The 14,005-nt window shown below is 37.4% G+C and overlaps 1 protein-coding gene across 3 annotated transcripts in view; it reads right to left on the reverse strand.

Annotated features, from left to right (window-relative positions):
* The window catches only part of efna5 (ephrin-A5), a 127,299-nt gene that overhangs the window by 76,277 nt on the left and 37,017 nt on the right, over positions 1-14,005 (reverse strand). Inside the window, exon 1 of one of the 3 annotated variants that reach the window (XM_015389153.1) lies at positions 220-248. The exons of the other annotated variants lie outside the window; for them this stretch is intronic. Coding sequence (XP_015244639.1) covers positions 220-233 — 14 coding nt within the window. The 5' untranslated portion in view covers positions 234-248. Of the gene's footprint in view, positions 1-219; positions 249-14,005 lie in introns of those variants that run through there. 3 annotated transcript variants of the gene reach the window in all.

Genomic DNA, 14,005 nt, shown 5'->3' on the forward strand with positions numbered 1-14,005 from the left:
TCAGGGAGTTTCTATCTCAGCTTAATTAAGTTTTAAGACCTGAAGGTTTCAATTATGTTTCATTGTTGTTTTATCCAATAATATTAGCATGCTTTATACAGAGCAGCTGATTGTCTCATTTTACATCCCTCTGTATGTCTGCACTTGTTTGGAATAAATTAATTTCCTAATCTTCCTCTAAGCTTGTGACTCTCATGAGAATGGGAAACACAAAGTTGCCTTTGGAAGAGCATCCTCTGCCGTTAGCAGAGCCAGTAGCAGTCATATGATCGTAGTGTTGACAGCTTTCTGTGACCTCATCCATTTAAGTCTTATTTCCTTTCAGAGGCAGAAAGGGGAAAAGGCAACAGTGAATAGATGCATCAGGGGTAAGCATGGATGACAGGGGAAGAGGATAAATGGGACAGAAAAGGCACAGAGAGTTGCTGATTAGAACCTTGGTAAACTATTCCCTTAATTTTTTTCCTTATTTAATCCCATTAAGAGAGTGTCTATATGCATTCACCTCCCTTTGCCTTAAAACTTCTAAATGAAATGCAACTAGTTGGCTACAAAGATCACCTAATGAGTGAGTCCATCTGTATTAAGGAAATAGCAAAGTGGCCTCTGGTAACTGGGCAACTAGTTAGAACTGCAGTGTTCAGGTGGAAACTATTTACAGGGCAAGTACTGGTGAAGTACTTCACAATTCACACATGGCAGTGCAGGCATTATGTCATGGAGATGCAACATGAAGACTCTGGTCAGAGAAGCACTAATGAAAACCTGAACATCAATCCAAAACTCTAAATGTCTTAGATCGAATCATATCTGTGCATTATAGAACACCATACCTATGTGCAATTTTTTTTTTGTGCAAGAAGTTAAAAAATTATGTTTGCAGAGACTCGTATAATTTAGCTGATTTTAAGCAGAATAGTGAAAATATCTGTTATCAGATATGCAAAGCATTGTGACACTCAATAGTTGTTATACTACTAAATGAACAGGTAGAATACATAGACATACCGAACCTATTAGATTTTTGTCAGCAAACAAACTTTCCTTTTTCATTTTCTTTAACATTTTCTAGCCATGCATTAAGTAGGATTGGTCTATCACTTTACAATTTTATTTATTTTATTTTTTATTTTACCTTTATTTTACCAGGAAGTCCCTTGAGATAAAATCTCTACAAGATGTAGACAAAGGAAACAAAACAAAGAGAGAACAAAGAAAGGGAAAGTTTGAACTTCCACGAAATCACAATGCAATACAGAAAATGTTTGGAACATGTGGTATTAAACTAGAGAGCATAGGCATTCTTAGATTAGACTTGGAAACTGAACCTGCCATTAAAACACATGCATATGGTCCTAAACACAAAAACGACTTGCAAGCAGGCATGGATGGAAAAAGAGCAGAAAATGGATTCTGAAACTCAAGGAGAAAATAACCAATTGTGCAAAGGCTGTACGTATATGATGAATTTTCTGGTAATAGAGCAAGGTAATCACATTGGACACACAGATCACGAGTATTATTGTTTCAATTTTGCAAACATTCGATATACATTACTCTAATGCTCCTTTTAGAGTCCTGTCAGCTTCTCACACTGGCTGTCTAATCAGTCTCTCTTCTCTTTCACGTCTAATTCACTTAACATTGCAGGAAGAGAGAAAAAAAGAGCTGATGGGTGAGATAATGGAGCTGACTCAACCTGTCTATACCAACTAGTGAGTACAAGAGGACTTCACGCATCAACATTAGAATGCCCACTTGTTCAAGCTGATGGTGCGCTGATGCATGCAGCTGCATGTATGTACATAGATGCAGAGATCATGATGGAGTGGATAATGAAACTGCCTCTGACCCTCCTCACTTATGATTCGCTGTCCATTATCAAAATGGACACCACTCTCTTCTATTGATCCCAGCCCGCTTCTCTTTCACTTTGTTGATCTTGTCATTTCTCATCTCGTTACTCCTCCACTCATCTACATCACTTCTGCTGATGGTGTCCGTGGCTGCTGATGGGACTATAAATCAGCGGCCGCACCTAGCGATTATCACCGCTGAGCCCAACTAAGCATGCTCCTCGACCCTGAAAACCTCAAACATTCTCATTGGGAATGATACACGCCTCCTCAGACATGCACAGAAGATGTCCTCCAGATTCAGTATGCCATTTATGAGCCAGACTTCATCTTCTCTGAATTATGGCTTGCAAAAGCAGTAATGGAATTTCTCAGTCATAGTGAGGTGCTCACCCTATTCGGAGCCCCGTCAGCCATGAAAATGTCAGCAATGATCTAGATGCCTAGGAGCAGGTTTATGACATCATCAGTGTGCTGCCACTGCAAACCTACGACATCTGGGAGTTTTGACAGTTCGATCAATTCATGAGGCCTCAGTTTGTGCTTTATTTGGAGAGAGGCTTTGGCTCAATCAGTCCATTGGCTGTATACTACACTTTAGAGGAAAACTGCAAGATTGTTGTGAGTGAAAGAGAGGGAAATTGGATACTTGCCCTGTTAGCCAAGCATTTACCCTGTGGTTAATGGATTTGCTCCTTCTCTACTGTCAGCCCACGTTATTAGTGCCAAGCCAAGCAAACTGGAACAGCTGTAATCAGTAAAGGATGATCATTGTGGATTAATAAAATAACCTTCATCAAACCACACACTGAAAAATCGGCAAACATGCATGCATTGGGCATTCTAACCCTGAATTCCATTAATCAGTTTTAGACCTATGCTGCCTCCATCATGCCCATAAGAAAGATGAGATGAATAAAATGACGTTTAACTTCTGTGAGCAGTCTAATGTCAATAAACTTTCTAACAACCCACACCCTCACTCTAAAAACAGCGTCAACAAGTGTGTTTTGGACAGTTTAATGTGGTTGGTTTGCTTTTTGGGCTCCACCCCAGCTGCTGTTTACTCGATTCCTTGGTAACACTGAATGCAGGGTTTACACTGAGCCTGAAAAATTATGGAACCCATGTCACAGCACTACATAGGTCTGGAAAAGTTTAAAATAAGGAAACAGAATGGGAGGAAAAAAAATATTTACATTTTCAGACTTTTTTCTTTCATTGCATTTTCAGGCTTCTTTTATCCTTTCATTGTCTAAATTTTGCATCAATCGATTTGTCCGTCAATCAATTTAGCCACATATCCATCATTTTTTAAATCAATCTATCCCTGCTCTTTCCAGATTCCTCATTAAAATGATGACCACTTCAGAAATACTTTTAGTATGGATGTACTTTAGCATTTTTAGTTGAAAAATTATTAAAACTGACTAAAACTGAAAATTTTATTCCAGAAAATAAAGACATTTTTTATGTTAAAAACGCTTGATGCATTCAACAGGAATAACTAAAAAGAAACATTTTAGTTTGCATGTATCCAGGCAGATTTTTCAGTTTTACCATATGCACAACTCTCTTCTTTCTTAAGCAATAATTACACACCGCATCCAAGAAACCTGGAAAAGGTACAACAGGAAACTCAAAAGATGAACAGGTGTAGAAGTAAGAGAAAACATCAAGAAAAAAAGACCAAATTAGAGGAGAAAAAAAGACAGGAGAGAGAGCAGGAGCAAAAAGGAGGAGCGAAAAGATGTGGATAGTGGGAAATGAAAGGGTACAGCTAAATGAGGGTATGTAATTTGGGGTGTTTAGTAATTACACATGGTTTGACAGAGCCATGTTGAACTATTCCTTTCTTGATCCCCTCGCTGTTTGTCTTCATGCTTTTCTTTCCAGGGTCCTCACGTTTTTCCACTTTTAGTTTCTGTAACTTTCTCTCCCTTGCTTTAGCTTTAACTTTTAATGCTCCACAGAAATCAGCAACATCCATCAGAAAGTTTTACCATCTGTATATCCTCATTTGAAAAGCTTGCAATATATAGGAAAATGTTAATATATGTTTTATAGTCACAGACTGGGTGTGTGAAATTTATATATATTGCTCTATGCTGTGCCAAGGATTTGATGGTGGGTGTATGTGATCCTGTGGTGATTCATTTTATCCCAAAAGGATAATATTCTCAAGTTTGAATGTGGTGAGTGGGGGTGCTGCAGAAAGCAACTGTATTTATAAGAGGGATATAACTCATGTATATATGGTGCCTTAAAAAGAAATATTCACACCCCATTTTGTCACGTTATAACTGCAAACCTCAATGTATATTTTTAAAGATCTTATATGAAAAGGACCTGATGCTGGTGCCAAAAGTAGCTCTTTAGACCACTTTAAGGTTGCTCTTGATGATTTCTGACAAAACTACTTTAAAACCAAACCGGTTTTTAAAATTAAAATTAATTTAAATTACAAGAATTCTAGTGTGTTCTAGTTTGCTTAAAAGCAATACTTTAAAGAACATTTAAACAACAAAAAGTACAAGCTTGACCATGACCTAGAGGACTGAGAATCTTCACAGATATGTTAGCAACAAAAAGTGCAAATATTCTTTTGTGTCTTTAGTCTGGGTAAAAAATCACAGCCATTCGTAGTTGCTAAATGTTCAATTCATTAAATTATTTACATATTATTTTGTGAGGGTGTTTTGAATTTTCTTATCTTAAAATCCAAGTATAATTTTATTTCTGTTAGTTTTTTGTTTTTTGTTGTTGTTTTTTTTTTAAGGACAATGTAGCTTTTGTTGTGTGATAAGCCAAAATATAGTAATGAAAATTAATTGAAACAAACAGGTTAACTGTCAATGTTAAATACAAGTATTTCCTGAACTTTTTGCTGCCATCAAAGCAATTGTGCATTGGCATACACCTTTCAACACACCCTCCTTTAAAGCCAGGGATCTATGTTTAGGTGGCTCTAGCTTTAGACTACTATCCACTTTCAAAATACTGGACTGAACAGTTTTTTTTTTTTTTCTTTTTTTTTCCCCCTATGTTTAAACTTCTACACAACTCTCTCTGAAGTGTCTAGTGTGTTGAAATGAAAGCTGTATTCAAAATTAATTAAAGTACAAACAATTGATGATGTGACTTTTTATAGTAATTAGTTGCAATGGATTTTATTTTGGTTTCGGAGTGAAGGGTGCTGAATAGAAATGAAGAGTTGGTCTATCGTTTAAAATCCCTTCAGAACTGCATTGATTTGCTTTGTCTTAATGTAAGATGACAAACTTGAAAAAGCTCAAAAGTTGTGAATACTTTTGCAAGCAAAGTACACATCCCAGAGCTAACTTCTAAAACTGTGCCTCAGTGAGTTTGACAAGACGTATTTCGTTTACAGAAAAGGGGGAAAATGATCTTTTCCTTCAAACATCAATACGCACATGCAGAGCTGATAAAATTCACATTAGTGTGGCCGGAAACCCGTAATAAAACCCAACACATGGAAACAGTCAGGCTCCTGTGATTTTGAAGTAGTGTGAGGGCTATCCAATGAATATAAACCCTGATATGCCAGTGATTAAAGACCAAATAGGGAATAAAGTGAGGTCAAAAGGGATAAAGAAATAAAGAAGAAACTGTCTGGAAATGTGTGTGTGTGATTATATGTGATAGAGTATTTGCTGATATTACCAATCAGCAAGGTCGAGAAAATGCAAAACTACAATTTGCTTCATTTTTAGCAGATATGAATCAAAATCAGTTGTTAAAAACTAAACCACAATACTCAATTAGTTTTTACAACAACTACACAGAAAAAAATCTGAAAAGGCTGAAAGGGTGTTGAAATGATTTTAAAAGACGGCATTAGCCAAATAACTCTACAAACTTCAGCTCCCATCCGAATATTGTGTTACACGACCACATATTTTTAACAACCTCCCTTGGAAGCGTATAAACACATATGCAGCAAAGCATAAGCACCAGCCCCCCGTCGCCGTAAACATATGCAGCATGTCGCTTCCCAGTTCTACTTGACTGCCCTGGCAGTGTCTGAACCCTAACCTTGTCACATTTGAGTGGCTCTGAAGGGGAAGGGGAGGGTCCTGAAGGGTTCGATTTTACACGCAGGAGGTCACAGAGAGTTCCATCCTCAAACAAAAGCCCTAGTTGTGGCGGGTGTCTATAGGTCTGTGCGGGTCACAGGTCATCCCAACCCCCCCTTTCACATTAAACCTCTTTCTGTCTCATTTCTTCTTTTTCTTCACTCTTCTATCTATATCTCTTTTTTTAATAAAAAAAGAAGAACAGGAAGGAACAATGGCCTTCTCTGCCCCCAATCTCATCCCAACTGTGGGGACGCATACTGAGCAGAGGCCTCAGTAAACCATGGGGTTTCACTCACTGTTGAGCCTACTTTCTTCTCGTCACCATGTGTTGCCCCGATTCCATCAATAATCCATCTCCTAAAAGCAAATAATGTTGTTTTACTTCATTACAACAGCCTTTTATTCTCTAGTAAATGCTTAATGTATTACAGCCAAATATACAGAGTTGGTTACATTTGTGTTAATTAATTCCCCCATTAAGATATACTCCATTGTATTGGAAATTGAATCAAGCTAAATCAACTGCGCCGTTCCTTCCCAACCAGGGCTGAACAATAATTCAATGTCAATGTATACTGCCATACAATTTTATCAGTCTGTGGCTACTATGTGTCACTGACTTACGCAGATTTGAGCAGAACAGAAAGAGACAACAGATTGGCAACTCGAGTGATGACATACCCCACAGACAGGGACCCTGTGCTCTGCAGCTGTAAGTTGTGTTGCTCAGCTGCGAAGCTCTGACGTGGTAAGTCAGAGTCAGGTTAGCAATTAATTGAGCACCTATGAAAAAGTGATTAAATGTCCCATTTTGGATGACCTGTATCCGGCAGAGGCCTTCCTCACAAATGTCTCCTTCTTGAGCATTTGATGAATGAAAAAAAGATAGTTGCGTGCAAACTGTGTCGAAGCATACTGCTTTTAAGCTAACAGCTGATAAATGAATTCTATTGATCTCACTTTGGAGAAATGTAACCCATCACCAGTGCCATTGTGTGGCGCCCGGGGAGCAATGTGGGGTGAAGGGTTTTGCTCAGGAACCCAGATTGGGACTGTGGGGATTAAACCGGGTACTTGCAACCCTCTCAGAACACAAGCGCAAAACGGTTCTTAAGGAGACTAGAGTAGGTGCCCAAAAGATGCCATTCTTTACAGGAACTTTCTACTGTAAGGTTTGAGCTATTTGTTTAATTCAGTTTATATATCTGTCACTGATAATGGTGGTAAAATAAATGTATATTTATCTCTGATATGACTGTAGAAGTTTATGTAAGCAGCTATTGTTTTCTTTATGGAAGTAAACCTACTGCTGCATTATTAAAAGTCTATGTTACCTTGTCTTTCCCATTGTTGCTCAAATTTTTACATCAGAAACAAAAAAAGATTCAATTGCAGAATCTGATTAGATTATCAGGGATGTGAAGAATTCTACCATCAATGTTCTTTTTATAAAAAAAATAGTTAACTAAAAACCATTAAAAAGCTTGTGTTATTGTTTTAATGCAAACAATATTAATTTGAATTTTGGAGCCTATTGTATGTCATTACTATGGGTTCTAAAAAATTTTTCAATAAAAGCCTTTTTTTATATACCAAAAAGTTAGCTTCACAAGAAAATCTCTTCTTTTTCACTACTAAATAATCATTATCACCATTCATTCTCAAGTCTCTTTGTACACATGTCCATATCCAAAGAACTTCGGAGGCCTCTCTCCAGCTGGCACTACAAGCTGACCTTTGCAACAACAAAAGATCTATAATACTCTACGTCTTGACACACACTAAGAAACAAGCACAAAACTTACAAAGACCCCAAAACTCTACAATTACTAATGCTGCAGGACTGCCAGCTGGTACTAATAGCAGTTGGGTAAGAATACAAAATGACAGCCTTGTTCCTCTTTTAACCAAGAGCAAAACTAAAAAGTTCCCCCGTTCTTCTCTCGGTCTTCCATTTTGTGCTCGTCTGACCCCACTACTCCTTCTTGTTGCACCTTTGCAAGGGGGCTCATATTGAAAAGTGGCAGCCAATCCAGGTCCAAATGTGATTAATTTGCTGCATTCACCAGGGTTGTTCTCAGCGCACAATAGAAATGGACTGTCGAGGAGTCCATTAAAAGGCCCCACAAGCCAGAGGGACCCATTCCTGGGCACTTGGCAACGAACAAGGGGTCACTTACTGCAGTCAAGAAGTTTTAAAATGTGTGTTAGAGAGTGTGCATGGTGTTCCCTGTGTGTTTGCACTTTTAGGTTTGTTCAACATGAGAACTAATATTTTCATAGCTTAGCACATCATAATGTGTTACCACAATTAAGCGTAACAAGTGGTGCTTTGGAAGCGAGATTGGAAGCCCCTCTCGAGGAAATCACTCATGAAAGGCATTTGTTCCAGCAGCTTTTGAAATAACCTTACATATTTTGGTCACAAAAAAGCCCCTAAACCAAATTTCAATATTTTTAGCAGCACATTTCTTCATTGTCCGCTTAAATCTTATTGAACCTCCTGCTTGATCCAGCAATACTGTATATTTCAAATAAATAGTATTACTGGATCCAGCAGGAATACTGTATACTTCAAATAAGTTAAACATAAATTAAGAGTAGTCTGAAGAAATGTGAGGTCTGGACTGGTACTAAACAGCAAAAAAAATAAAGGTGATAAAGAGTATTGAACAACTTCCAAACACTGTGAGAAAAAGAAGACTTAAAACCTTTAGATGCCATCAACATTTGAGTAGCTTTGAATCTTTTGTATGGTCTTGATAGAATTTCTTTAGTGAATTTTGGCTTCATTTTATGAACTTCAGTTTCTTTTAGAAGCCTTTTTTATTCATCAAAACACAAAAAGGGAGCACTTTAATACTTTTTTGCTCTTTAGAGCAAGAAGTTCAGATATATGATATCTAGAATATATTAAGAAGTACCTGGGCTGGAATATTCTACACTGAATGAACTCTTTAAATCAAAAGTCTGTGACTGGTGAAAGTTTTATCAAAACAAGCTGGTTCATAGTTCACTCACTTGTTGACTTGACAGGTTTAATGTCCCTCCCTTCCTGTCCCCTCATCTCCCACCTGTGCTACATTAACTCCAGGGTCTCTATCTGATTTTGGTGGCATTTTATGCACAAACACATCCCCGGCAGGTTAAGCTTTTTGCACCCTGCCCTAACAATCTTCCCATTCTCCTCATCCCCATTTATTTTTAACATCACCATAAACAGGCAATACATTCATCACTTCTTTAATAAAAGGTGGGTCTGTACTGAATTAGCCTGATTTGATGACCAATCACAAGGAGGTCCCTGATCGGTTGCATATATTTATAAGCTAATTTACACTGATAACAACAGCAAGTGTTAAATGATATGCCCACAGTGAGAAATACCACTTATTGATCAAACTATGAGAGGGATAGAAACACTTACTGAGGGAACTGTTCTCACATCTTATTGATCCGCTGGAGATTTTGACTTGCTAGTTCGTGTTTAACTCTTCATTCATTCCATCTTTGGCTTGTTTGGATTTTCTTTCAAACGTCAAAATCTTAGAACACCGGCAAACTGACTAACTCCCTAGCTCTCTTTCTGACTGGCTAAGGTTATGGCTCTTCCAGGTTCCACTGGTTGACAGCAGCCTCAGTTTAACACCTTCAATAAAAAGTCTAAATGGAGCCGCAACAAAATCAAGTGGATCTATTTTGTCCCCTCATTTTCCAATTGACGGAAATTCGTTGCACTGGTGGGAAACTTTAATCCATGTAACTCCCCTTTTAGACTGTTCATTTTCTAATTCAGTGCACATTGGCACCTGCATTTGTATTTGTATTTTCTGTTGAAGTGTCTCATCATCTCTGTTTTCCATCTGTTTCTCTCTCTCAGTTACTCGGTCTCATTTAGTGCAACAAAGCAGAGTGCTAAAACAGTGTCATAATTAGTACTGATTGATGTAGCATATTAAGCAGTGAACAATTAGCATACAGTATACTGTGACTCTTGCCATCTGAAAATGAGTGATGTGACTGGCCCACGTTATGCACAAGCTCAATGACGTGAGGTGGGCACAAACCCACGCACACATGTTTGCACACAGACTCATCCAGCATAATAAGCAGTGCCAAAAAAAAATCATGCACATCATGCTGGAATACCTTTTTGTTTTGTTACTAATGCATAAACAATCAGATTTATAAGATAAAAGGCCGAAAAACATTCAAGTACTTTCTAAAATGCTCAGTCTATGATCGAATGATCTCACAACTTTCACATGAACTGTTGATAAATTACGATGTATCATTATAAAGTTATTTAAAATGATTAACAGATTTCGACCAAAAGGTTTCATGCAACATCTAACTGTTATTTAGTGTTGTAGTCACAACCACCTAATCCGAGACCAAGTAGAGACCAATACCAAGGGAGGGAAAAACAGTCATGAAACTTAATGCAAAAAAAAACAAAATGTGAAAAAATATATAAAGTCTTTCTTAAATAATCTGAAAGATCCATATTGCAAAGAAACTTACTTTTCTGTATCCAGAATGACTTTGATTTGTAAGGATCAAAGATTAAAAACTCATGACGTCCTCACGACATGGTTATAAAGTAAATATATGTAATAAAAATAGCCAATACTTTGAATAAGAATATTTAAATATCATTGTATAAAATATTACCCATATACAAAATATTTTGCTAATATGGCTAAGTGATTGCAGTAAAAAAATGAAAATAGTAATGAGTTTCGGTATTGCTTGGAATTGAATCATTGCATTTTACATTTCTAATTTAAGACCATCAAAAATGTGTCTTAGAGACTTAATAGAATGCTGAACTTATATTATATGTTGGTTAACAGTTAAGGGAAGTTAGGTCCCATAAGTATTCACTTCATATAGAGAAATCAAACAAAATTCAGAAATGCACAGATCTGCTACTGAAGATAACAGCCTGGTCAGAGATTGGCTGGTGGGATACTTTTGTGATCAGTGAATGCTCCATATTTGAATGCTTTCAATTTACAGCAACAACACTCTTCTATGTGAAAGTTGAAATAAAAATTAAAAGTGAACTTTTTATTCACTATTAGAGATAGTTCCTACAGCATAAGGTAAGTTAAATTGAAGACTTTTTAAGACTTTTTAATGCCAATTGAAATAAAAAGTGAAGACCAACATATAAATAAACACAAGAAAAACTGGGTAGCGAAAAACATACCCACATTTTTATTTTAACATAAACCATGACTTCCTCTCCCAGTAGAAATGTTTCAAATTTTTAAAATCTTTACATATAGGAAAAAAGCTAAAAAAAAAAAAAACACAAATACAAAATATATTTTGACAACTAATGAACACAATTCACGAACATTGTTTTCTTTTCTACTGAAAGTCCACAATACCTCTACTTCAATTGTAGGCATACCGCCAAACATTATGCGGAGATTTGGTGCTACTGGCACTGTTGTAGATGTCAGAGATTGCTGTGGATGCAAATACCACAGCAAAATACCTGCTGCTTCTCTTGATTTTGACGCTCCGTTTTTCATCCTACGTATGTGTGAACCCCACTGCCTTGATTCCCATCATGCCTCATGTACATTCCCTGGTACTGGTTTTAGGGATGCAGAAAACTATTAGCTGGATAGCCACATTTGTTGACAACCCTTTGTTGTCCAGATAAAAACTAAGTGGCAAATCACCGCAAGGTCTAGTAATGGTTACAGCGAACCCTTTGGTATATGTGAAAAAAATATTGTCAATTATTTTACTGTTTGATATGGATTAGAAAAATAAAATCATATTTATGACATGGTAACAATTTTAAGACATGTGTATGACCCGTTTTTTTTTTTTTTTTTGCTTTATCCTTTGAGGCTTTCAACATAAGCCTTTTCAAATTTGTAGACTTTGATAAGGATCTCCATTCTCCTGGGTACACACAAAAATCACTATTTTATTCAGGCTAGTAACAGCAACATAACATGCTAACGTGTTGTGTAATGTAAGCTGTGTAAACTAGGTTTTAAATTTGTATGACTTTTACTTTTTGTATGACTAATTGCTCCTACTCTGACACTTTATAACATATGGACTCCTTTTTTATGCAAATAACAAATGAACACTACTGGGAGAAAGGTAAAGAAATATCTATCCAATAAAAGTCTCACACTGGTCGACCCAAAATCAATTGAGATTTGGCAACATTCCAACTGGCAAAAAAGACGGGTCTGATCCCTCCTAACAAGCTGCGTAGCCTCTGTTCCCCCCTGGCTGCGTGTCTGGTGACGGCATCACGCTGGGTTAGTGTTGTTGATGTCGCCAGTGCAACAGTAATCAGGAAAGTAAACAATGGAGAGCAACATGGAAAGGCGTCAGTGCATGTTAAGTGTTATTTATTGTTTCGAATCCCTAAATCCCTCTTATCAGTGCTACGGCGTATTTATCTAATGTAAGCAGAGTTGTTTTGGTCTGTTAGATCAGATGTGACTGGCGAGTTGTGTTGACCACTGTATGTTACGTTCGATGGTATGATGTAAATTTTAGCATGCAGACCCAGGTCTGATGTTCTCACTGAATGCCGATTAGAGCCGAGCCGTTTGAAGGCGATTTTAACGCGGGTCGCTTACTGAGTCATTTGACATGGGGCAAAACTGGTCAGTCAGATTTTCTCACTGCCACTAAAAGCCGATTGTTCGCAGGTTTGAAGGGGTTTTCAGCCAGTGGGAAAGGGGTTTATCTTCGATTTTATCTCCTTATGTTACAGCTCATAGTGAAGCAAAAATAATAATGGTATAACAGAAAACAGAATTCAGACACAGGCTTAAAAAACTGATATGTGAATCCATAGTTGTTATATATAGCACCAACAGCTGGAGATTTGGACTAAAAAAGAGAGAAACACTTTAATTATTTTGAACTTTTCACTGAGGCTGTATAACAAAGGAAAACAATTACAGTGTAAATGATCAGCTGCTGAACTCGGATCACTAAAATAAAACACATCATGCACAAAAGAAAGACCTTTAGCTGGTTTCATTCTTAAAACTTACCCAGTTTAAGAAGTTAGTTTGCATTTCTGTGCATTAATGCCTCTTTTTGACCACAATTTTGTGCTTGTCAGTAAGTTTATGTGTAAACAAATGTGGGCATAGCGTGAAATACCTTCTGATCTTCCAGAAATAAGACTGAGATGGGGCCTCTTAAACCACAGTGACCAATTGTTCTCTTATCGTTACACAAATGGGTAGCAGGGCTTCACATGTTGAATGGGTTCAGTATTGACAGAGAAGGCATTTCCCATATAATCTAGAATGGTTGATATTTGTTTTATTTCAAAGATATACACACAAGAGTTGTTTTTTTTCTCCAATTTATCTTGCCTAATGGGGAAAAAAAACAACTTTTACCTGGTTTACTTTATCCCTCTGGTACAGGAACAAGACCTCTGTTAATATTGCAATGTCTCTAGAGTTAGCAAATCCCAGTGAGGACTCCCACAGCAGCTTTAAGCTCTGCCTTGGGCTCCCTACCTGGGGCTCTGGGCTTAGGAACTCTCCTTTGGGGCTTAAGACGCGGGGAAGGCTGGCTGGAAGGATAAATACTAGTTTGAATCTACTGGGAGCATATAACAGGTGAGAGAAAGAGAGAGAGAGGACATAAGATGTTATGAAAGAAAAGAGAGTCTGAGTATTAATGAGTCAGAGCAGTTAGAAAAAAGCAGAGAAAGAGATGGGTGAAGTTAGTAGTCATTATATCGAAGTATGCAGCTGTCCTTTGGGCTTGGCAGGTATGACATGGCTCATTTCCCGAAATGCAAATCAAACAACAGGTGTACCAGGTGTTGCTCTTTACCAGGGAGTTAGTTTCTGTATTTTTCCTTTTAACTCCTTTCACCTTGACTATCTTTAAAACCCGTCCAGCCAGTTTCTAACTAGAATGACTGTTTTCACCAGTACTACTATTTACATATCAAAAGCAAATATCATAATCTGTTCGTCAGGTTAATGATAGCAAATAGAGGTGCAGGAAAGGCACCTAAGATCATTCCCT

This window comes from Cyprinodon variegatus, unplaced genomic scaffold (genome assembly GCF_000732505.1).
Source record: "Cyprinodon variegatus isolate N-32 unplaced genomic scaffold, C_variegatus-1.0 Scaffold450, whole genome shotgun sequence".
Classification (NCBI taxonomy): Eukaryota; Metazoa; Chordata; class Actinopteri; order Cyprinodontiformes; family Cyprinodontidae; genus Cyprinodon; species Cyprinodon variegatus.